This window comes from Anguilla rostrata, chromosome 1 (assembly GCF_018555375.3).
Source record: "Anguilla rostrata isolate EN2019 chromosome 1, ASM1855537v3, whole genome shotgun sequence".
Taxonomy (NCBI): Eukaryota; Metazoa; Chordata; class Actinopteri; order Anguilliformes; family Anguillidae; genus Anguilla; species Anguilla rostrata.
Genome location: NC_057933.1, coordinates 29066161 through 29091378, shown reverse-complemented (window position 1 = coordinate 29091378; position 25218 = coordinate 29066161). Strand labels below are relative to the sequence as shown.

The window sequence follows — 25218 nt, the reverse complement described above, 5'->3', positions numbered from 1 at the left end:
GCTTTAGGTCTATTGACAAATTTAAAAAATCTAAGTAATATTAAGACTGGTGTATGTACTTGACAAAAGCCTCACTGGTTTAGCATACTTATTTAATTTTATTTGAGCAGAGTGCAAGTGGCACAATTGCGTCTTGGCATTAAGCCAATCTCAGTGCACGACTTGGAAAGCTTGTGCTCATAATTAAAGGTTCAGTCAACATTTGGCCCACTGTTACAACAGTTATTACAATAAACACAAATAACAAACAACCTCTTTACAACACTTATAATTGACATCATTACAACATATCCTTCAAACATCTTGCGACTGACTTGGACGTAGCTCTTGTCCATCCACGGACCAGCATGCCTTTCCAGAAAAAGAATCAATGCAGGGCTCTGTATCATATAAAATTGTCACAATTAAAAATGATATATGTTTACCATGCAACATGGTTTTAATCAGCAAATGCTTATGAAATACTTTTTTTCAGAGGAGAACTAAGTGCTAAAGCTAAATGGCTGTAATTTACATTATGGTCATAAAAGGTGTCTGTTGAGTGCTTTCTAAGAAACAGGGATATAATTAATTTTCTTCTTGGAAAATGCACACTTCCATTATGTACTGTATTGGTGCCTGGTTCTAGCAACATGGTTTGGTATGTTACAATTTGACTGCTGTTCGAATAATGATGCTCAGCAAATGCTTTCTCAATGACTACATTAACATGCAAAGCATAGGGATATGCTCTGCATGCCATGTGCATACATTCGGAACGAATGCACTGTTTTGTTAACTACATTAATTGATTGTAAATGAGCATTTGGTGCCTTCTTGGTGATCTCTCACCTCTGTATTCCTGAGACCAACACTCATGTTCTCCACATTTGTAAGTCACTCTGGACAAGGGCCTCTTCTTAGTGAAGGTAATGTCAGGCTATTTAGCTAATGCTATTTGCAAGTATTCAATATGCATAATTTGCTGTTCATGGGAGAAAGCACATATTTCAAATAAACAGCATTTTGAATTTGCCATGCAGTTTCAAGAGAGCACAGAGGGCAAGTGTCAGCATGCTTCTTTTATGTATTTTTTTTCCCTTCTATTTAACCAGGTAGGTCCACTTGTAAATCTATTTTATTTTGCAGTGACAATCTGGGGAATCAAAGTGGGTATAAATGCCAGGGACTGGGTAGCTTATCAGATATAGAGCAAGTTTCCATGGGAACTTGGCCAAGGCACTGGGGTTAATACCCCTACTCTTTAGAAAAGTGCCATGGTATCTTTAATGATCCGCAGTGAGTCAGGACCTTGGCTTATGGTCTCACCCAAAGGAAAGTGCCTTCTACTACACAGTGCCCTCATCACTTTACAGGAAATTAGATTTCCATTTGTTCCAGAAGGTACAGTGGCCCACCTATACATCTCCCAGGAAGTCTCCTATCCAAGTACTAACCACGCCCAATCATGCTTAGCTTCAGCAGTTTGCCATGTGTAGGGTACTGGGTGGTAGGGCTGCTGGAAAATTAAGGTTACATTTCATTTGAGCACTGTTTTATGTTTATTAGCATTGCTCAAAATACAACAAAATACCATGCTAAATCCCTACATCCAATGCAACCAACTCCAACACCCAGAAATGAGTCAGTGCAAGCACAGATTGTTGAGACAGAGCTGCACTCGCCAACATCATCACACCCAGACATTTTTACAAATCTGCTATGTATAATGAGCCAGATATAAAAAGCGTACGATCCAGCCAATTATTCTGAGAGGGTTAATGATTCCAAATAAAGTGTTTATGTGACACAGCATATTTTCTAGCAGAGCATTAACGGAATACTCCGTGGTCTCCCTCCACCATTTTGCATTCTGAAAATATTCTTGTTCTGAATGCAGCATTCTAATAAGGTGACTACAGGCCGTGCGACTTTGGAATTCTTGAATATTCCAGCTGATGACTGAATGTCAGGCGGACACCCTGCAACTCGGTGCCTATTTCTGTGACATGGAATTGCCTGGCTGCATCTGTGGCATCTTGGATTTATCTATAACATCTTTGTAAATATGCTGCCGGGACACAGCCAGTCAGTGGTGAACTATCCCTGTCTCTCTGCTTCATTTACATCCTGTTACCCTTCTTCCGACTCAAACCCCGCATTTGCATAAGTTGGTAATCCTATTTGACTCCGCTAACTAACTGCTACTGTTTTTAGCCGAAGAGTTTGCCACTTCAGTGTGTTCAGCTCGGTAGAAAATGGACTTTGTCAGTTAAATTAATCACAGAGCTGGCTCGGTGGTCACAGAGCACACCGCTGGGCTGTGCAGTATAGCGAGGTGGGACCTCATGGCTTGTAAAAATGTTTTCATCTAAGTTGTGTAAATAAATAATGATCTTTTCATTTTTTTATTAGCTAACCTTCTTATATGGGGAACCTTACACATTATGTGTTTAAACAGGTGGATACAGACTAAGGCAATTCAGACAAAAACATTGGTCAAGGGTACGATGGTAGCGCACCACCAGGGATTTGAAACCATAACATATCGGTGAAGAGTGCGATAACGACCTCCACTATGTAACACTGCTGCGGGTATAGCCTGTTCTTCAGGCCATTTGCCTTATTGGCTGTTCATTTTCAGGTTTGTCATAAATGGTTTGCAAGAATTTTGGTTCGCAAAACCCTCTCATTGCAACTATATTTAAGAAGTAAGCTAAAGCTCACAGCACACATTGAAGCAAGCCACCTAATAGTTTTTAGGTTTCTTGCTTCAATATTTAGATATTTAGATATTTAGATATACCCCAGAAGTTATAAAGTGAAATTCCCCTTTAACTGCAGATGGACTAATATGTTATTGATAGCCATGTGATTATTTGTAAGCATGCTTTCTTAATGATATAGAACGAGAATATAGCAGTTTCTGTAGTAGCTTGTGAGTGAGTTGTAAATTCAAAGCAGCTTATCCAATAAAGTTGTTCAAACAAGGACCCACATGCACATCCACATAATCACAAGCATGTACTTACAACCTCAAGTACCAAACACCAATAAGGACACATACATTCACAAATTCAAATACTACATGCACACATCTACTGATGTGGTTTAAGTGGATTTAAACAACTAAAAGTGTTCTTGTAAAACATTCAAGGCACTTACACTAACTGGCATTACCTAAAGCTTCTTATTCAGACCTGCATCAGGCACACAAGCATGCTATAGCCATCACAACATTCTCATGTGACTCAAAACCACTCCATATCGTCTACATACTACCAGTTCAAAAGACCCACGGAAACTACTCTCAAATCCACAGACATCAGAATTCCACAAGACAGAAAAAATGGCCTATTCAGGAATGTTCATCACATAACTCGGGTTGAAAGTTGTGGAAGGGCAAACAGTATTAGGTGGCCATTGAAATGCACTTAAAACAGAGTGGTTTCCAAGCTGTTTGTTGGTTGTACCTCACCACCACATACACATACACACATATACACAAACAAAAATTCTAACAAAACGCACTCACACAGAAATTATTTTTTGGCTTTCGTGCAAAATCTAACACTTATGCTGCACTTGTGCAATTAGAACGCCAACAAGCTGTAAAATCATGGCAGTAAAGTCTAGGCTGATAGCCACAGGTTTGTTTAGACATCTTAATGATGATAGGCTCTAAACTTGTAAATAAAATACACAACAAACAATTTACAATGAGGTAAACTCACACTCTTGGCAGTCAGTAGGTGACTGAATGCCCTTAAACTTTCTGGCAGGCATACTTTTCACTGAGCAACAGTGAGGAGATTTTTCTAATTTCAAATAAAAGGTAAATCGGTTTTGTTACTATCTACTTTATTCACCACATCTACCATCTTTATTCAATATTCTCATGTGATATGCTTTTGTGATGTCATCATGTCCTACACAAAGTTTCTTATGCACACCTAAATGTCTATATCTGCATACACACTTCACACATGCCACCACAAGATTTGTACTGTGGTTTGTTTTTATTATGGATGCTATCATTCCCAGCATTTCTGAAAGTTCAGCTTTGAAGAGACCACTGATGGAGGTAAACTGTACTGTTGGTTGAGAAAATGTAATTACAAGCAAGAAAAAATAAATACATGCACGTAAAAATATTTCAAATAACAATGCAGCACAGCCCAGAACATGATTTAAAGATATATCTGTAAAAATCCAATCTGCTCAGATTAGTTTGATTGTTACATATAAAACCTTGTTAGACAGGCAGGACAGGGTGAACTCACCCTGGCTCACCATGTTTTCTTTAAAGCTCCTTGAAAAGGCAAGGAAACATGATGGAAAATACATATTTGGTATAATAAACACATAATTATAATAAATTAATAATAAATGATGCATAAATAATAAACTGTGTCTTACTGCTGTAAAGCCCTTTCTCACTTTGATTGATCTGAACAGAAATAAAACCATGTGGACGTGTCTGTATGGTCCATTTTATACAGGAGAGTAAGGCAGAATACACTCGATAGAGGTATTTTTCTTCAGAAAATAAAACAGAAGACACTTCATAAGGAGTGACAGGAAACTAAATTGCAGCCTCTCAAGGTTAAAAGAATGAACAATCTAACAAAGACAACAAGCAATTAAAAGCTAGAGGGATGCCACTTTTTGACAAGATGGTTAATTTTGGTAATGCGCCATTGCAAAGCTGATTAGTAAATACACTTGCTGGTGTAGTAATTGTTAGAAAAATAGGTTGCGGCTCATGTTAAATTTGAAATCTGAATAATTGGAAAATAGAAGCAAAGCGGATCAAGGTTTGAAAATTGTTATGAAAGAATTTTTGGAGAGAAAAGCCGTTGAAGAGGAGAGAAGCACATTGTGCTTTCTGCAAGGCGTGACAAGTTTGAGGCCAATGAGGAGGTACCGGTATCGAGGCTAATGTCCTCTGCTTCCCGCTCTCAAATCTCTGTGAGGCTCCTGGGTTTGGCCTGTCATTGGGTTCAGAGAACTGTGTCTGGTCGAAACAACAACAACAAAAATACTTAACTGTCGGTGTGATAAAGATGGGCCTCAGTTCACACTGCAGCCCATTAAACGGCCATTTTCTCTCCATCAGCTCAAACAAACATACCCTGGCCAATTTGATGCCTGTGTTCTACATCAAATGTTAAACCCAGTATCAGTGGCTCTGTCCTAAAAATATCCCGTGGTTACACTCGTGTCCATACAGAAGTTCTAACCACAATGTTCATTTGAAGAGATCTTGATAAGTATCTTTGCTAATAGCAGCAGATGTCATTGAAATAGTTAGGACCTTAAATGCTCTTCCTGAACTGTATAAATGTAAAGGAAGCATACAGTATCTCCTGAGATTTTTTTTTTCAAGAAAATAGCATTAGTGTAAATATAAATAATTCATGTGTGAGGTGAAGATAACAACAGTTTAAGGTCTGTAAGCCACACAGCAGTGATAAGGTAAAGACACAGCTTGTATCCTCATTTGTCCAAAAAGTAGGTTCAAGAATGGTGAACACAAACTATTTTGGTCCTGCCTATGGCAGAGCTCCAAAGAGAGCACAGTGTCAGACTTCATACACTGCACACTGAGATTATCATAATTGTTATGGTCCACAGCCTGAAGCTAGTAATGAAGAACTGAAAACAAGCTATGAAGAGAAAGAATGACAAGTACAAAGATGTGTTTACCTACCAGTTCGAGAAATGTATTCTCCAGCGATTGGTACTCGGGGGAGCTCTTGTTGAAAAGGTCGTCTGAAAAATTCATGTTAGTGACTCGCAAGCTGAAGAAAACCACTAACTCTTTGCCCTTGCTGGCCGTGGTCATCGAGGGTGTAGTCAGGTATTTGAGTGGCGGGGGCGGCGTGGACTCGAAGGGGCGATCGCCCGTCTCAGAGGGGTATCCACTCCCATAGTCCTGCATGCCATTGCTTTCCATGCTCTCACCATCCAGATCCCCCATGATGTCCTTTGTGCCCTCGTCGCCCGATGGGGACCCCAAACTGGGAGGAGGTCGATCCTCTTGGTCTTGAACCGCATGCTCTTCTGTTACCGTAACAATGGCCTCTGTGGTGAACACTTCTGGCTCCATTTTGAAATCAGCCAGTGTCACAGCGACCATTGTGGGTCCTCTTGCAAGTTCGACTGTAGGGGACTCGGTTAATGGAGCTTCAGGGGGCTCTAGATCTGTAGACGAGGTAGCTGTGACATCTGGCAGCATGGGGCTATCATCCAACGGTATAGCGTCTGCCCCTCCTTCACTGTTCTCTGAAGATTCAGTCTCTGTGTTTGATGGCAACTCTGAAGAACATAGAATGCAGAAATGAATAGAGAGGCAAATGTAAATATAATAGCTCAATATTAATAAGCATCAACGGGTCCTTAATGAGGCAAAACCCCACAATGTGTAACACTCAAATAATGACACTCAGTATAATTACATTTTACCTGCTGGATAACTAATGTATATTGTCATCATAATTACAAATCACACCAAAAGAACCCTAGACCTATCCCTGACACAAACCTCAACCTTGAAGCTGTCCACAAAACGAATCCTGTCCATATGCAATTAGGTGCAAATAAGAATGTGCTTACATGACAGTTGCACAGTACTTTCAGCAGGAATTAGTTGCACAATTACTATGCATGCAGTGTACTTGCATCCAAATTAGCACTAAAACCGAATTAGCTGCATGACACTCGCACCACTTTCTGCATCATTGGCATTTTCACCAATCTCATTTATTTTTGCACTTTTGAACCTCTGCAACCTTTACCTCAACCATTATTGAAGGTCTTAATTAATTATTTGTTAGATGGCCTGGGTGTATGCAAATGAAAAAATGAGCTAAGCACTTGATCCTGAAATAGAATACTCATCTGGACATAATTACTTCCCTTATCAAATCTGTATCCTGATTATTTATTCCTTCAGCAAGTACAAGTAGCCCTCACACATCACACTTCTAATTCTGACCTTCCATCATTTAAGGGGCAAATGCATCTCACCTGCTGCGCCACTTTCTGGCATGGGGGTCACCTCTGGAACACCTCTATCCTCGATGGTGTCCGTTGGTTCATGCTGAACAATGATTTCACCTTCACCTTCTGCCACCTCAGGGTCTATAGGAAGGTGTTCATCCTCCACTAGACCTACTTTGTCAGTGCCCTCTTCAGGCAGCGGCTGTGGGTCACTGTTTGCTGGCGGCTGCTCACCCGGCGGGCTGGTGGGTGACACAGACGTAGCGGGAGGCACTGCACTGGGTGGCTCTGTCACACTGTCTGTGACAACATGGCCAACCAAGGAAGGAGCTGCTGATGTTATGGCCATGCTATCAACCTGTGGAACAAAGTCATAAATACAAACTGGTTAAGGCAGTGGTTCTCAAACCTGGGGGACTGCTGTGTATGCTGGCCTTTTTAGTTACTGTTACTTATATAGTTGTTGAGCACAGGTGTTTAAGTTAAGTAATTCTTTCCTTAAACTTGTTAACACAATGCATGTTTGATTTGTTATGATTTGCTTTGTCTTTGGATTATTTGTTATGTACCAAATGGTTAGTTTTAGTGGCCATGTGTCCATACTTTTTCCAATTAGGAGCCTATTGATTCACCTGTCTTTAATTCGATAATTTAATTGATAATTCGATTCAGCTCATTGAACACATCCAGGGTGGATTGCAGCCAGCCCTGCTGAATCTAAGCCTCACTCAAATTGAACCATACCATCAGAGTGCAGCAGTCAGCACAAAGTTTCTATAAGCACACTATGCCACAATGACAGGAAATTCCAGAAGAGATGAGAAGAAAAGCTGTTGAAATATATCAATCTGGAAAGGGTTTCAAAGCAATTTCCTAGGCTCTGGTACTCCACTGAGCCACGGAGAGAGCCATTATCTCCAAATGGAGCACATTTGGAACAGTGGTGAATCTTCCCCAGAGTGGCCAGCCTTTCCAAAATTTTCCAAGGGCACAGCGACAACTCATCCAGGTAGTCACAAATGTATCCAAGGGAACATCCAAAGAACTACAGGCCTCTCTAGCTTCAGGTAAGGAAAGTATTTGAGACTCAACAATAAGGATTTTTGAAAGAGCAGCAAGGCAGAAACTACTGCTAATTAAGAGAAACATCAATACTTGTCTCACATTTGAAAAATGCACCTTCGTGATCCCCAAGCATTTTGAGATAATGTTCTAAAGACAGATGAAGAGAATGTCCGGTCATCTGTCCATGAGCTGAAGCTGAAGCTTAATTGGGTTATGCAGCAAGAGAGTGATCCAAAAAAACAAAAGCAAGTCTGAATGGCTGAAAAGAAACTAAATTAAGTTTTGGAGTGGCCTCGTCAAAGTTCTGACTTGAACCAAATAAAGATTCTGTGACTGTGGTAGAACCTAAAATGAGCACTTCATGCTGGAAAAATCTACCAAATTGTCTGAAGCAGATCTGCAAAGAAAAGTGGGATAAGACTCCAGCACAGCGATTTGAAAGACTGATATCAAATTATAGGAAGCTTTTGGTTGCAGTTATTTCTGCTAAACATGAAGCAACCACTTATTACGTTTAAGGGGGCAATTGTTTGTTCACATGGGTGATAAGGGTGTTTGATAACTTTTTTCATTAAATAAATGAAATAATCTTTTTTTAATGCATTTTGTGTTTACTCAGTTACCCTTTGTCTAATATTACATTTGGGCTAAAGAGCTGAAACCATTCAGTGTGACAAATATGCAATAATAGAGGAAATCAGAAAGGGGACAAATACTTTTTACGGCACTGTAATTTCTTTGCTGATTAAGGCACACACCCAGTTCCATGCCCCACATTAAAATTGTAACAACCTTATTGTGACAATGTCACTGGGATGCTCACTTACCTCAGAGTTGCTAATTTCTTTCACATTCGCCTCTTCTGGAATGGCTGTGGGGTCCAGGAGGGTCTCAAGGTCATTTTCCCTCGCAACAGGGGCAAGGGAGACACGGACGTGAGGCTTTTCTACGTCGTCTTCTGGCTGAGGTGTAGCCACCGTCAGCTCATTGTGGGAGTCTGGTTCTGGCGGCTGTGAACAGCGATTGCCATTGACAAATGTTTTTAATTTCACAAGCCATAATTGTGTCATGCTTGAATTTAGCTGTGTTGCCTGAAGAAAATTAATCAAAAAACTTACAGCTCTATTTAGCTCTTCAGCAATTTCTGTGGCTATTGGCATGGTCGGCTGTGGCAGATTGTCTAGTTAAAAATATAAAATTAACAAATAAATCAGTTACATTCATTTTTTAAGACTTCCAAGGCTTTTGAACTAATTGGCAAAATGGGCATTAATGAAAATAATGCATCTGTAATGTGTTTTCTGTCTGGAATCTTTATCGCTATTTGTCACTTACGTCATTTGTTATGTATTGCCATTGTTGGGAGAAATTATTTATTTCCAGTAAAATAACATTTAAGGGCAGAAATGTCAGTGCATTTATAATAAGCTTCAAATTTATGTCTGGCCAAGAAACAAACAAACAAACAAACAAGCAAACAAAAAACCTCTGGCTTTGGCCTACCCGGCTCAAAGCTAAGAGACTGTACATCTACAGGTAAGGAGGTCTGGTCGCTCAGGGCCTTGGCCACCATCTCCTTCAGGCTTGGACCAGCGGAGACAAACTCTGTGTCCTTAGGCTCTGTTTCCCCATGGGCCGTGTGCATGATCTCATCCATGTAGTCGTTACAGCCTGTTGCATCTGTCTCAAACACCACAGCACAGCGCACCGTTTCGCCCCCAGATCTGCGTAACCAAAAAACAAATAAGGAGTAAGTACTGCATTATAATTATCTGTGTTTTTTGTGGAAAAGGTCATAGGCCACTGGTACGGATAAATTATAATGAGCTGTGCTCAAACATGTTTTCAAGGCATTTCAGTATTTATTTGAGAAACCATGCCCTTAAATAATTTTAATAGGTAATGACAACGGTTAAAAATGCAAGAAAATTATTTCTGAGTTAAATCACAGTGACATTACGTCACCTGGGGTTGTATGTGGGTATGTTATGATTATTGACTGTACTTCCAAAATGTTATGCTTAAAATTATTTTTTTTTGGAGCTATTTCCTATGGCACGTGTGACCTTCATCTTAATGAAAGTGAATGTGCAATATAAAAAACACATTTTTATGTTCATAATTCTTAATAAATGCTGTGAAATTAATCTGTCCATATGTATCGCCTGTAGAGAACTCTAAAAAGACAATGGCACTGTACAAGCTGTTTTGGAATTACCTGAAGTGTATTTTCTGGCTTTAGACCGTAAACCATTGAAATCCCTATACTTGCCATTGTGGAGCCAGCAGGTCATCAGAGAGTTCAATGAATATCAAAAATATATTTCACTGCAGACTGAAAACTGAAATAATATTAAAAGAAACCCAGAAAGTGAACTATCCCTTTAAATATGCAGAAAAATATAATGATCCTTTTTAATGAGCACAGTTGGCTCTGGAATTGTGGAATCCTCGCACTCGATGGATTTAGCAATGGTGCAACAATAGAACGGCTTGTTCTCATTATTAGAACAATAAAGAGGCGTTAGCAATGCTCACACACAATGTCATATCATGCATGCACACAATTCTTTTGTGAAACTAAAGGCTCAGCACCAAATGAGATTTTATCAGTCTAATGAAGGAAACATCAAACATGACCTGTTAGAGAAAATGCACAACTTGTTTATATGACCCATTTGAGCAACTGGATATTTAATGAACCAGTTTCAGCTGGGCGATACGATCATGATAAGCCATCTGCCCTGATCTGGCAAGGAACAAGTATGATAAACTTGGAGCTGGCAGCTACTTCAGACACATCCCATTGCTCTGATCAAATAACCAGAGCAACTTTTAGTGAAAGTGAACATTAAGGTTAGCATGCAGCACAAAATGCTTTATGACATATGCATTCGAGTCAGTCCAGTAGAATAGTCACCATGGAATGGGCCAAGCACCCTCATTTTAATTCATACACATTCTTAGAACAAATTAATTTTATGGAATTTCATCTCATTTTCTTTAAGTGCACTCTGTTGCTGGACAATGAGCAATCACCCTGCAGAAAAAAAACTAGAGCAATTATCGCAGCATGTCCAGTAAAGAGTCGGTATCAAAGTATTTTCTTCAATAAAGCATTGAAGGCAGCTAATTTAAATCCTTTCAGTGTAAAGTTGACCCTATCATCTATGTATGTGAGGAGAAAGAATATCCACTATTTTGGCCCTCAATGTCCTTTGTTAACAGTGTGCAGTCAATGAATTTTAAAATCAATCCCGTGAGAGAATTCTATTGGAGCTCCATGGCATACAATGAAAAGGAAATCAGACCATTTTAGCAATATCTACCATAATAACTATGACTCATCAGGTCGTACACACACTTTGGAAGATGATTACCATCATACCATTACTTGGTGCCTAAGGCATCATGAAATCAGGATAGTACCCTTTTTGCCATCTGTCGTTTTTTTTTTTTTTCAGTTGTTTTCACCAAAATATTAACCTCAAGAATTAATAGACCTGTAAAAATATATGCGCAAAAAGAGACGTTCAGCACAAAAAGTCCTAGGAAATGAAATACGTCTTTGTGTAGTTTGAGAAACTTCTGGAAATAACATCACTTTGGGCCGAAGTATCCTCACCAACTCACCTGAATCCCAAGACTCGGATCTCCTTAAATCCTGGAAGCTTTTCAAACACAAGCACCATCTGCAAAAAGAGAAAAAGTTGGAATAGAACTGTGACTACCCTTAATTTTTTATTTATTTTTTACTTTTAAAAATTGATCAGTTTCATCTTTTAAATGCTTTCGAAAATTCAGATTAATTTCAGGCTGAAGTGAAACAGCCTTGTTAGATAAAGGTTTTTGTTTTTTTTGACAGATGCCCTTGTGATTCCTTGTGAATCATCTCTCTAATGACATTGACACCACTTCAATTGATCTTGACTAATTGGATTTTGAATGAATTTGACACCAGTAGGTGGCACTAAATCACAGAACTATGATTTCGTTAAGAGCAATAAATCTTTTTTTATCCCCAAAAAACAGAATCTTTCTTATTCTTTTAAAAACTCGCTTGCTTTGCCTTTCTTTCAGGACTGCAAATTTCATCCCACCTCTTGAAGCGTCCAGCTGTCAACCGGCTTTGCAGGACTTCACTTTGACTCTTTGTCGTAAGCTTATTTACGCTTCTCAAGAGGGCTCAAAGCTGGGCTAGGATGTTTGCAGTTCTGGGTCACAACAGCCAATGATATCAACACTTTGACAGGCCTCCAGCTGGCTCTACATCTTAACCTTACTGAGTTGTGTGATTTACGTCTTAATTCTGCCACACCATAGGACAGGAAGACATGAAATCCCTGTATCATCTTGGGAGGAGGGAGGGGGGTGGAGGAAAAGATGACAGACAGTTGGCAAGGGTTATAGCTGAGCTCCCATTTCCTCACCTGATCGTGCAGACTGCGGGCAAAGTCATGGTACTGGGCCGTGTCAGGGTCGTTCAACAATTCACTGTAGCCGGGGTCCAAAATGGTGATGCTGAACTCCACCACCTGTTCCACCATCATTTCGGGCACAATGTTGGGAAGGTCTGTGTCCTGGGAGGAGGTGAGAAAAAGTAAAGTTAAACAAATACAGTTTAACAGCTCCACACTCACAGTTATTGCTTAAATGAGCAAAAAGTTGCTTTTGCATTATCACAAAAGTTGAAATAGCCTGTATCTTCTGGATCGAACGTCCACATTTGAAATAAACAAAAGTAGGACAGTGCAGGCAACAGTGGATTCAATGCATCCCATTTTTCATTTTCAGCTTTGTTTGCCATCAAGGATCTGATAAGGATCGAAGTCTGAGACGTGGCCTCACGACCACCAAGTTTCCCACCAACTAGAAACTCAAATTATGACACCAAGAACAGAACACTGGTTCCCCAGGGGACACAAGGGAGATCACAGGCCTCGATCCTTACCTGAGTGCCACCGATGATGTCACGGGGAACGGGGTCAGGAAAAGCCCATGCTGTGGTTGGTTCTCCAGGTTCTGATGCAACAATGGAGACCAAGTGAAAATCTGTTAATGAGATTCAATTGAGTAAATAGGACGTTTGAAGGGTGGCAACTGACACACACTCACCTGCTATCTCAGGATTGGGATCCTCTAATGGTCCAGGTTCTGAGATGACTCCCTCTCTGATGGTGTAATACGTTTAGAAGAGACATGGTCATTGATCCCATTTAACAACTTATACATGAAAACACACTTGGTTTGTTTTTTTTTAGTCTCAGTCAAGGATATGTGTTTGCTGTCTGTATATTTAATCTTCACAAGTTCTCATTAATTAGGGGCTCATGGTCAACAAAGAACCCCTGAGTTTGTGGGTGCCAAAATTTAATTATCTAGGTCGGCTACTTTAAGATTAATCAGTAATAAGTTTCTGTTTCCTCTTTCCAATAAGCAGGGAAGATGCTGTTTTCTTTTCAACTTTATAATTATGAGGATCCCAAAGCACATTTCAGCTCCACATTTATTTACATCTTTTAACATTTCTTTCCTCTAATTGAGGTCTTCTATCTCTTTTATTGGATTTGAACTTGGGACCTTCTTGCTGTGAAGTGACAGTGCTATATCCTGAGCAGAGCCATTTCTGAGTAAGGTGACCCCAAACTTTAAAGACATGTCAAAGTAATCTCAGTGCTTACTGCTCCTGCTGCTTGTCCTCTGCAGAGACCACTCTCTGTGAAAAGGATAAAATAGAAAAAGATAAATAAATAAGTGAATAAAATCTAGCAAAATGTTAAAGGCTAATAAACATTTCTGGCTATGCTATATTTGGCCTATTGAGAAAAAATGTAATTATTCAATGTCATATTGTCTTAAATGATCAATAATTATAATATTAATAATTATGAATAAGTTTTAAAATCAATCCTTGTGTCTTGCCGGGGGAAGGGTAAGAGGTCAGAGGGGGAGGGCTCACGACAGGGCACGCTGACCTTATGCACCATGTCAATGTGCTCTTGGGAGTGGCTGAAATTTCTGGCCAGGTCATCCAGGCAGAGGGGCTCATGCTGGCAGGCGAACACCCACCTCTGATACTCCTCGTTGCTCGGGAGCCGGTCCAGAAAGACCCGGAAAGCCTCCCACACTGCCTCCTGACAAACTGGGCACAGATAGGGAGCCTAGGCTCAAATCTGCTGCACTTTCTGTTCAGGAATTCTGAGCTAACAGCCTGCACTCAGCTGCGCTTCTATGCTATCCGTTGCTCTCAAGATAAGATAAAAGATATCCACATTCAGTTGCGCTTCTGGGCTATCAGTGGTACTAAAGCAACATCATCAAGATATGGCCATCTTTTTCGACTGAAACTTTTATCTCTCCATTTGCTCGCTGAGGTTTTAGAAATGGAAACATCAAAGTGTATAAACTGTTTATCTAACTTACGATCTTGTGAGGAATGATTTTGAAAGCCCAGATAATTTAGCCTATTCCTGGTTCACGACCGGCATCTGAGGATGTCCCATAGGCATCATTTATTATTTCACAGCTCACATAAATCTTTAATGTTGTTGTTTTGAAGAGTACATCTGCTCTGTTCTCGTGGTAATAAACCTAATTTGACTTATGTGTTCTTAATCATTGCCCTAGATTTCTGCTACTCTCCAGGACATACTGCAAGAAATGTTGGGGAAGAAACACCGTTGCCCTGTATAACATAACATATTAGCAAAAAACAATTAAGTAATTAATTAATCAATTTAATTGAATCATCCTTCTTCAGGATTAATTCAAGGTGGCTTAAAGACTTCTTAGTTTGATCTTTCCTGCAATTTGCTGTACTTTGTTGAGATCAAAAATATTACTGCAAAACTAAAAGTTTCACCTAGTTGTGTGCTCTGACAAGATCAGGGTTGCCTATTAGCAAGAAACTGGACGTCAGTAGTTATATTTCACAAGAACAACACTGGAAATAATAATAGCTTATATAATACCTATACCGACAACCACCACAACAACATCAGGCTACTAATAATGATAATAGTGTAGACTAAAATGTCACCTCCATAATTGTATATGGAAACATACAATTATATGTCATATTAGAATCACAACCACAGAAAAAATACCAAAACTTTAACAAGTGCAGGACATTGTCTGTGGTTGCAGGACTTGGGACAAAGAGTTGGAATGTTGGATTGTCCCACAGAATCTGAGACAGGTGCTGACCACATGTGTGACCGCATAGTTGAACCGTAGCACAATTCTTACAATGAGTTTTTTTTCTAGGAGCAGTCTCACCACACACGTATTAGTATTCCTATTTAATTATTTGGTGGATGCTCTTATCCAGAGAAACCTACAAGGTCTCGAAGGCAAGAATAATCAAAATTCACATTGCAAGATCAACAAAAGCATAGATGCTGTGTAAAACTGCAAGTTGCACAGTTAATATCCACAAGCTGAAAAGCCACTGTCACAATATAGAATAAGAATACCACTTATGATGAAATTAATGATGATGAAATTAATTTTTAAGCAGAAACATTAGGCTTAACTGTACCTCTCAGTTTGTAGTATGATCTATGACTGGCCATGACCTCTTTGATGGTTTCCTGAGGGCAGACTTTGACGCCAGACTGATAAAACGTAGACCTCCTCGTTCGGTGTCTTCCCAATTCAGATGTTGCCTTAATGTTTTCCGTCTGTTTAGTTGCTCTTAGAAGCTTCATTAAATCTTTGTCGTACATGTTTCTGACTTCAGACAAAATATCTGGTCTGCCATGATCTGCAACAACAAAATAAAGATTTAACTTGTGAAGGTAGTATAATGTACACAAAAACTAAATAAAGAACATAAAAATGTATAATTAAAGAATTGTTTTAATTTGTATATTTTTGAAGGTCAAAGTAACATTTTGAAAGAATTTATTCTTTATTAGTTGACTGGATTTTTTGTGAACACTTTGGATAATTTCCCAAATTCTGAAAAAAAATGCTTGTGATGAAGCAAAAACATGATACGGTTTATTCAGCTATTTTTTAATTGCTTTTGAAAGTGATTAAAATATTTTTAACTGACACGTCAACATACTCCATGCTCTGTTTACAAAGTTTGAATACCAGCCAGTATTTGAGGTTGATTATTTTGACTGACATATCGATTTAATATGAGCTTTTCAGAGCTACAGTTGTCAACATGGTATAGAAATTAATTTAGAGCTTTATATATATATATATTTAGAGTGCCAAGAACAATACTCAGATTATTAACCAGAATTAAACATGCAAATATCCATAGAATAATAATGTCTTAAATATCTATATCTTGCTTTTGCATAAATAAATATACTTTTAAGGGTTCTGAAACATAATGACTACAAAATGAATTTGACTATTTCTTATCTACAACACGGATGAATACAGATGAATACAGCAAATTTGAGCTACTGCATCAGGCTGGCAGTCTTCTCACCCTGTGGGTCTACCTACTCCTGCTTATGGAAAGGCCAAAAGAACAGTGACACCCCAGGACCAAGGACACGGTTCTAGCACAAAGAGGGCAGAGAGAGACCAAGCTTGGAGAAGAAATACGATACACGGAGCCGCGGCCGTACAGTGCGAAGCCCAAATGTTAGAGTGTTTGAGTTATAGCCTCTTTGCCAGGCTGTGATAGAACAGCGAGTGCACGTCAACACATATTGAAAAATCTGCCTACTGCAGTTTATTGTTTTAGACAGCTGTGAATTAATCTATGGCAGATTGAAGTCTCAGTTAGATACAGCGTACGCGCGCCATCTTTGTCCTCATTTCAACTGATGGAGAAGTGATGACTGCACGATTTCTGTGGCCATTTTCGCATTATTTACTACATCTGAACACAAAAACCACTAAATTTCACGGACACAGTTGATGATGAGGAGCAAAAGCGTCTGACTTACAAATTAGTTTGGCAAGGCTGACTCAGCTTCACCATCAACTTCTTCATAACAGCTTCAAGTGTTCGTATTTTCTGGCCATGCTCATTTAAACAGGATAAACACTGCTTCTTCTTGACTATTCTTATTCCGGATACTGTTGACCAAGCTATATTTTCCATAAAATTGCCACATATCATCTGAACCTTAACAAGGGCTACCTGAAGTGCTTTAGAGAAAAAAAAATGCTGTAGAGAAAAAAAACTCCGGAAAATATTTTAAAAGTTTGAAATTGAGTTAATAATTCATTATGGATTTAATAATACAGCTAGGGACTATATTGCTTGTGCCACAAAATGCTTCTTAAACTATTTCACAGGCTTCTTCTCATTTGCTTTAGTTCATAAAGCAGCTCTTGAGCCCTAACCTGCCCTAACCTATGGAAGTGCTTACAATTTCCGATTATATAGTCACAAAATTACAAGAACAAGCCAGTGGCAGTAGGCCAGTGGTATTCAAAGCATGATAGGCTCCCAGGAGAATGTCACTGGGATTTTACCTGATTATTTCTGAATCTTCCTGCGTTTAGTCTGAAGTCAGATTTGTCATAGCCCTTGGCACACACCGTTCACATAATTACAAGCAGAATTTGTCAGTTCTATACTGTCTCTACCTCCACTCGACAGCTGAGCAAAAGCCTTGAAATTCAGAATTGTTCCTTTCAATTGTTCCTTAAACAATATTCATTCTTTGCTTTTCTTAGTCATGCCACGAGAACATAATGCACAAAAGAATGAATCTGAAAAGAATACATACTGTACGGGAAACTAACAAAGAGAAAAACTCATTACAGGTATAAAAGCTTTGGCACAGTTTAAATCTGTGCCTTTTGCCTCGAAGCAAATTGGTTCCAGGCCATTATGCAACCTTCTTAGGCTCACAAACACAGTCCCTCCATTCAGTAATTTGTCAGGAATTGAACATTTCTTAGCCGGTGACAAACATCAGAGGCATTCTTAAGATATTATCCCTGGGTTTCTGACACTGGAGACGGCTCGGGCGACCTGCATAGCTTCTTGGATTATGGCCTAAAGCACTACAACAAAAACAACGTAATGGAACAAATCAGGACAGCATTGTTTGTTTTCAACTTTCTGAGTCTCTAGATTCAAGATTTGATTTTCTCCAAATAAGGATGTTTGTCCACAGCTCATCATAAGCAACACAAAGAGAAAAAAAACTGTATATTCCAAAAAAGGATGGTAAATTGACACATCGTACACACTGTCAAATACCCATGGAAAAATGTCAACTGCTTTCATACCAGCATAAAGGATGGTTTTTATGTATTAAGTACTGGATTCAATCACCTTAATGTGAACTCTCTTACAAGCACAGTTTGGCAAGTTTGTGAAGGACAGTGCGTTGTGGTACACAGTTACCTCCATTATGGGATTAGACATGGGATGGGACAAAGATGTGAAGAATTTGTCTCTCACATGTGAACAGTTTGGTAAGCTAAGTTTGGCAATAGCTGAATTCACTACATTCTGTTTTTCATAAATGTTGAATTGAAAATGAATTTTCAAAACATAAAGACTGGATTAATTCCACATTTTATGGTAACATTTGCACTAATTTTGGTAATTGCGGAACTCACCAGACTGTTTTGCAATGAAAACAAAACAAAACATTTATTAACTGTGAGTTAAAATAAAGGAGAAACATTGGCAGCAACAAAAGTGGGAGGCAGAGAGCTGACCTCAGACATTGAATTAGACAAAAATATCTCATCACCTAGTAACCAAACAACTTTGTGATTAAAGTATTTTATTCACATATGCACCACAGCACATCTTATTAATGGTAAGTGTTAACTGTTGTTGTGATAACTAATTATTGTGATGACACATTTTAAGCAAGAAAACACTCCAGAACATTATTGTTATAATTATTAACCCTAACTCTCTCCAAGTACAGTATACTCAACTTTGAATATAACAACATATCGAATGCAGATCGGAATATAATACTGTGTTTGGCATTGTATTAATGTTTAACTGCACCTGTCCCAAACAAACAAACAAACAAAAAAATACTAATAATTATCTCCTTAGTTTTAAAACTGTGTGAAAGCCTCCATGATAAAACAATGAGGAAAACATTATGGACTCAACAGTCAAATAATTCAGCACAATAGCAAGCAGCTTTTCCTAGTTGCAGGATGTCTATCTGTGGGGTAAAGTAAACCAAACTTGCTGTACCAAACCTGTCACTCTGAGCCACAAAAACAGGGAACTTCAAAGAGTGCCATTGATGTCAGTCTAATGGACACCAACATCAGTCTTGATGGTCGCCTAATGCCACTCTGAAGATGCCCCCAGAGATGACTCAACATTTTGTAGGCCAGAGAGTCAAAGAGGCAGCACTCTAAACAATGTTGCCATTCCTCGAATGCGACATTATGAAGCCCAATGATCCCTCTTTGTGGGCAGCAAGTGTGAGGTCAACTCATTTGGTCATTTTGGGCAAGGCCTCCATCCCGCTTCCAATGGAGAAGGTACTGCACTGCTTCAAGCTTTTACTGCGACTGAAACTTAGTTTTTACTGTAACTACAGAATTAATTATTGGTGGAAAGAACTGCACTCCAGATAGACATTACCGATTGCTTAAGTATTTACACTGAGCCTTACCCAAACTACCACCAAATTTCTTGTGGTTGGCTTTGGTTTTTCTTAAGTGTGGAGAGTAGTGTTGAGTATCTTTAGTTTTTCATAGTATCTCTGACATCGGAAGAACATTTCTCGCCTGCGCTAACTTAATTACCGCACAATCACCATTTCGGCCACTCGGGGGTTGCCTGGAATGGCCACTATGGGCCACAAGAGAGAGAACAACCTGGCACTTTTCCAGGAGTAACTTTCGCCAGCGCTGTGTTTTTGTCAGCTTTAAAGTTCAAGCTCCTGCCACAGTCATCCAAACCACTATACCCTTATTTCCGTTTGTTTAGTTAAATTTCAAGTGTAACACTGAAGCAATGGATTGTGCGTTCCGAGAAAACAATGCCTGCAAGAAATGCAGCTTGGAACTGAGTTGAACTTCCTGTCTAATAAAAGCAAATGCAGAAGTGTTGAGCAAATCAAAGTTCCACTTGGGTCCCCGTTCTGCAGTGCACATGTGCGAGAACGTGGGACGGAGAGCTGAGTGCTTCACAGTGGAGCTACAAGCCACAAAAGATTACTGTCCTGCACGTCTAGGAACAGGCCCCCTTTGTTTCTGTGGGTAATGAATGGATTTCTGAAATGTGAAAGCTAAATCAGGCGAGCTAAATCATATTGCGCGCAGAGACTTTCACAGCTTTCGCTAAATCCTTCGCATATCACTTTAAAATCCATGTGTTTCCCTGTCACGTAATACTGTTTTGAAAAAAATCTGTTGCTATTTATAACATAAAGGTATCTTTAGCTTGTGAGTTAGGAGCACCAATTAAGGTCTGTAAGTGCAACCACATCATCAGGGTTTGATGCTTAATAATTCCATTTGTCAGAGACAGCACAATAATGAACTGAGCCATTCACAGTAGGCCCAGTTGCATTGGAAAAATATTCAGACTGTAAACAGAAAGTGCTCAAATTGTTTCACAAGGGCCAGCATAATTATAACCGTAAGTTTTTCAAACCAGTTTATCAGAATACATAACCTTTCTACTTTCTCTGCATGTTCCTCCTCGAATGTATACGCTCCTGTAGTAAAAATCCAGTCAACCTCAGCCACGTTTCTACGTCCACTGCCCTCTAAAGAGGTTAATTGGTTCTCAAAATTGATTTTCATGCATTTCATCCATAATTTATGATGCATTAAGATGCCGAACAACATCTGCAGAAAAAATAAATAAACTGTAACGGTAGGTTGAAAGAGTTTCTTGTATTTTTGCCATTACGCAGTCAGTCATGTAGCACTGTGGGATTAAAGAATTCTACTAGCAGAAGAGCTGATCCATGCAGAATATGGACCTGTTTGTAAAGCACTGAAATGCAGCACACAGCACAGAATCACTAGGGAGACAGGGGGAAAAACATAAACTTTCTCAAACTGCACAAAGTTTGAATCAATTTAGAGAAACATTGTGTGGTATCTGCACAATAGGCAGTATAGGTGCTAGATAGATGCTAGACAAGTCCAAATCATTTCACATTCTTCCAAAAGTTTTTGTACAAAATTATGTAGAATGAAGAGTGAAAGCATTTCGACATAATAGCTGAACCAAACTTAAAATCAGGGAGAGAACTTGGTACATCCTCCATTGTGAGAAACTGCAATATAAGTACACTGTCTAGAAGTAAACCACCTTCCCTCATTTCCACTTAAGGAAACATGATGTTACATAAAAGATGAATGGGGAAACAGTGCAATCAGTGCAGGCTATAGTCAGGAAGAACAATTTTTAAGGAGCTTCAGCGAAACATGAATCAAAGCTTACCTTTGATTGCAGTGGCTTGGACTGTAAACAGAAACAAGGAGAGAAAAAGTCCCATTTGCAAAGACATGATGGCAATGGGAATTTCACCTTCTGTACACAAACGTTGCAGAAAATAAAAGACACCCAATGACTATGTGAAGCCCATCAGTGGACAAAATGCCCAGCTGTCTCTGAAGTATCTGCGTCCCTCTGGGCACAATGTATGTCAGGGCTGAGCACTGATGTCGGAGAAGTAGTCCAATCCCACCAGGTGGTGTAAATTCCAGTTTGGCATCTGACCTAGGATGGTGGTGATCTCCGGCACCTGGCCGTGGGGCGGGGTTCTGAGGAGGGGGATTCGGAATGGCGGGGGCGCGGGTCGGAGGACAAAGGACCCTCCCAGTGTGACAGCGGCGATGAGGTTAAAAAAGCAGGTTCTGTTTCGGGAATAATCTCTTTAACTGCTCCTCGAGTTTAATCCAACTCCCACCACCCTCCCCCCAGCCTCCCTGCCCCTCCCACCGTCCCCCACATGGAGGGCTGCCTTCTATCCTGTTAACAACCTTCTGGGAAAACATCTGCTGACAGGACCGCGGGATTCCGGGGCCCCTGGTCGTTCACAGCGGCCCTCCCTCCGTGCGCTCAGGTTGCTCTGACTGTCCCGCGACGCACTTTTCAGTAGCGCCGACCGCTCGGCCCGGCAGGGAGGGAGACGCCGGAGCGCTTCCGTGAGACCGGCTGTGTCGCTGTCGCTCAGGGGCGCGCGGCGGGGGCCGCGATGCATTCTCTCCCCCTGCTCCCTTTTCTCCTGCTGGAGGATTACCAGCTCGCTCCTGCTCTCATTATTAAGGCTGCTCCGCCTCAAGCCCGCTCAGGAGAAATAAACCGGAAAGTTGCTGCGCAATTTTTGAAGCGACTGACGCTGAAGAGAGAGGTCCTCCTTTTCCTGCGGGGGGAAAGAGCAGGGCTTTTTATTATTACTCAAAAAATAAAAAAAATTAAATAATAGAGGAAACCGTTCCTCCAATACTCTGTGACCATATCCAGAGCAACTTAGATTATATTCTTACGTGCAACTAATTTATACAGCTCCATATGTCCTAATGCAATTCAGTTTAAATACCTTGCACAAGGATGCAATGGATGCGATGTAACTAAGAATAAAAAACACAACTTTTCAGTTACAAGACAGGTTCCCTTACCACAAAGCTACAGTGCTGCAATGCTTAATTGAAGCCATTATTTGAATGTAGAAGCAACCAACACACCTGGTACTCCGGGTTTGATAAATAATTTCATGAAATAGGGTTAATGAAACGGTTTCTTTAAGAACTGACGTACGCGACAGAAATTGTCAGCTCTGATCAATGCCAACAGCTTCATATATAAAGTTTATTATTACCACTCATTAAGTCATCATTGTAACTTTCTCTAGATAGTTAAATGCAGAATATATGCAGTGCATAAAACTCTTCAGGGAGAAAATAAGATAAGAACAATTTTATATTAACATCTTAAGTAATAATAATGTATCGGCGGGTGGTTCGGTGGCTAGCCGTCACTTATTGCTTAAAGTTATTGGTCATAAATGACCTCCTGGTGTTGAAGCAGTTAGTCAGGATTGGATGGGGAAATAGCCAGTTAGATGGGTCTGTGGGTTTCTGGTGTAGGCCATTAGATTTTCATTATGGGCCATAAGTTGGGTATAAAAAGAGTATGCAGTCAGGGTGCAACAATTCTGCTTTACCTGTGCTTAAATCTAAGCTGCTTTCTTTTGGCGTTAACCATGGCTCAAAAGTGCGGTTCTCCTTCTGATTTTTTCTTCAGTACCACGCAGTCTTTTACCTGAAATACGCATTTTTCTATCTTTTACTGAATTTTTGTTTGGTGGAAACGGTGGATAATTGCTGACAACCTGTAAACCATGTGGCCAACTCAGTTTGTCCATCTTTTAACGTAAACTTAACAGATGGTTCAGCAAAATGAAGAAGTGTACATAAAGGGGGCTTCTTCTACCCAAGCAAAAATCACTCAGAGCACATCTTTCTCTTGACCTGCTGAACTTGCAAGCCACTATTGATATTGTTTTGCTGTCAAGCACATTACGGCTAAGAGCACTCATGATGACTCGGCTAATCTGGCTTCTGCACGCCCACCGAGTCAGAAGACTTGTGTTTCGAGCCAGCTCCATCCCCGTATGGTTCTGGAATGAATCCCAGGCTAAGTCACACCTAAGAATTCCAAAATGTTCACAAGGCCGAAAAGGGATGGTTTAGGAATAATGAGAGGGCGTTCGATTATGCGTCAAGATGTGGGAATCAATCTACTCGTTCTGAGAGTCACTCATGTTAAAAGGGTGCAGAGGCTCAGTGGTGACTTTGAAAATCAGGCCCACCCCACCTTCAGCAATAAGCCTATGTTAAACCAACAGAGGCAGCAGCACGCATTCTGGAGATTAAAGGGTGCTCTCGCTGTCAGTCCGCGGCTCCGGGGGGAGATCAAGCCGGCGCTGACGTCTCTGGAGCTAATTCAACTGGACATCCCTCGGTTTCGGAGGCCTGGGAGGGGGCTTAGGGGGAGGGGGGGGACAGAGTGGAGCGCAGAGGCCAGCGGGTGGCCGCTGGGATACGCAGTCCTCTCGAGAGTAGGAAGCAGCGATGAGCATGAGTTTCCGCCCACTTCATCTGGTCCTGCCCAGTGACCTGAAGCTCCATCAGTGCAGCGAAGCTCCGTCAGTGCGCCCTGCCCCACCGTTTTCTGCCTGGAGATAACAGAATATCAGTGAGACCATAGTGTGCGAACACAGTGTTGGAAACACCATTTGTCCTTTTCGTTTATTCCGGTTGATCCAAACCCGTAATGTTTGTGCTGTTGAATTCTCCGATTCAGGATGCCAGATCGCCTGTTTCGAACAAAGCTGTCTGACCTCCGTCAACAAGGAGATGGCTTAAAACCGGCGTCCAATTAGGGGTGTTGGAATTAATTCTTGCGAGAGAAAAAATCCGGCGCGCCAAGCAGCTGTCAGAAACGATCACGTCGTAAATGGGAAATCGCAGCCTCGTTTCGTCTGGGTCCCGGCGACCGCGTAACGGAATGTCGGCGTGAAACGAGGAAGGAACTCGTTAACCCTGTCAATGCCCGTGGCACTCCGAGGCAAGGCTGAGGACTGGGGGGGGGGGGGGCAGAGAAGAGCCGAGCTTTCGTCACATGGGCGGCTGAGTCAGTCATCCAGACTGGGTTGACTTTTCTTCCGAGACATCTTTATCGGCGACAGAGTGTCAGCATTACTTTCTCTCAAATCTTTGTTAAATCCCCATGGTGGTGTTATCTTATAGATAAATAAATAAATAAATAAATAAATAAATACTGACAGCTCTTAACCTTGAAATGTGTGAAGAGTGGCCTTTAAAAACCCCTCTGACAGCCAGAGTTTTACACAAGGAACAAGCAATTAACACAATTGTAATAGCCGTACTTGTCTTTCAAGCCTTCTGTGTAAATCCGTGAGCGCAGGGGCCGCAGCGCCCCCCGGAGGGTTGCTTAAGAAGGGCAGGATTTTTTGAGATTTATTGTTTTGGAGTGAAAGCAGAAAAGCGACCACTCGTAGCTTCTAGCTCCCATTTTACTGAGAGGTGCGTCCATTCAGCGCGTCTGGAGAAACACCTGAGAATTTGCCACTGGCCGTCACTCACGTGGCACGGGTTGTCAAGGATACGACATGATGCTTACGCGTGCCCATTCATCAGCAAAATCATTTTTTTTTTTATTTCCATGGAAACTGCTGTACAGAACAGAAAGGCTGTGAAAGGACACCT

General features: G+C 40.5%; 1 protein-coding gene across 3 annotated transcripts in view; it reads right to left on the bottom strand.

Annotated features, from left to right (window-relative positions):
• impg1b (interphotoreceptor matrix proteoglycan 1b) overlaps positions 1-21881 on the bottom strand; it is a 32808-nt gene extending 10927 nt beyond the window's left edge. Inside the window, exons 1-14 of one of the 3 annotated variants that reach the window (XM_064333718.1) lie at positions 21425-21881; positions 15590-15814; positions 14025-14191; positions 13731-13765; positions 13165-13220; positions 13001-13071; positions 12480-12629; positions 11683-11741; positions 9553-9773; positions 9168-9229; positions 8877-9059; positions 7012-7342; positions 5693-6300; positions 4907-4996 (exon numbers count right to left, since the gene is read on the bottom strand). In XM_064333718.1, coding sequence (XP_064189788.1) covers positions 4907-4996; positions 5693-6300; positions 7012-7342; positions 8877-9059; positions 9168-9229; positions 9553-9773; positions 11683-11741; positions 12480-12629; positions 13001-13071; positions 13165-13220; positions 13731-13765; positions 14025-14191; positions 15590-15814; positions 21425-21491 — 2325 coding nt within the window. In that variant the 5' untranslated portion in view covers positions 21492-21881. The remainder of the gene's footprint in view (positions 1-4906; positions 4997-5692; positions 6301-7011; positions 7343-8876; positions 9060-9167; positions 9230-9552; positions 9774-11682; positions 11742-12479; positions 12630-13000; positions 13072-13164; positions 13221-13730; positions 13766-14024; positions 14192-15589; positions 15815-21424) is intronic. The other 2 variants (XM_064333702.1, XM_064333709.1) reach the window with 2 other exon arrangements.
• Positions 21882-25218: the final 3337 nt, after the last annotated feature.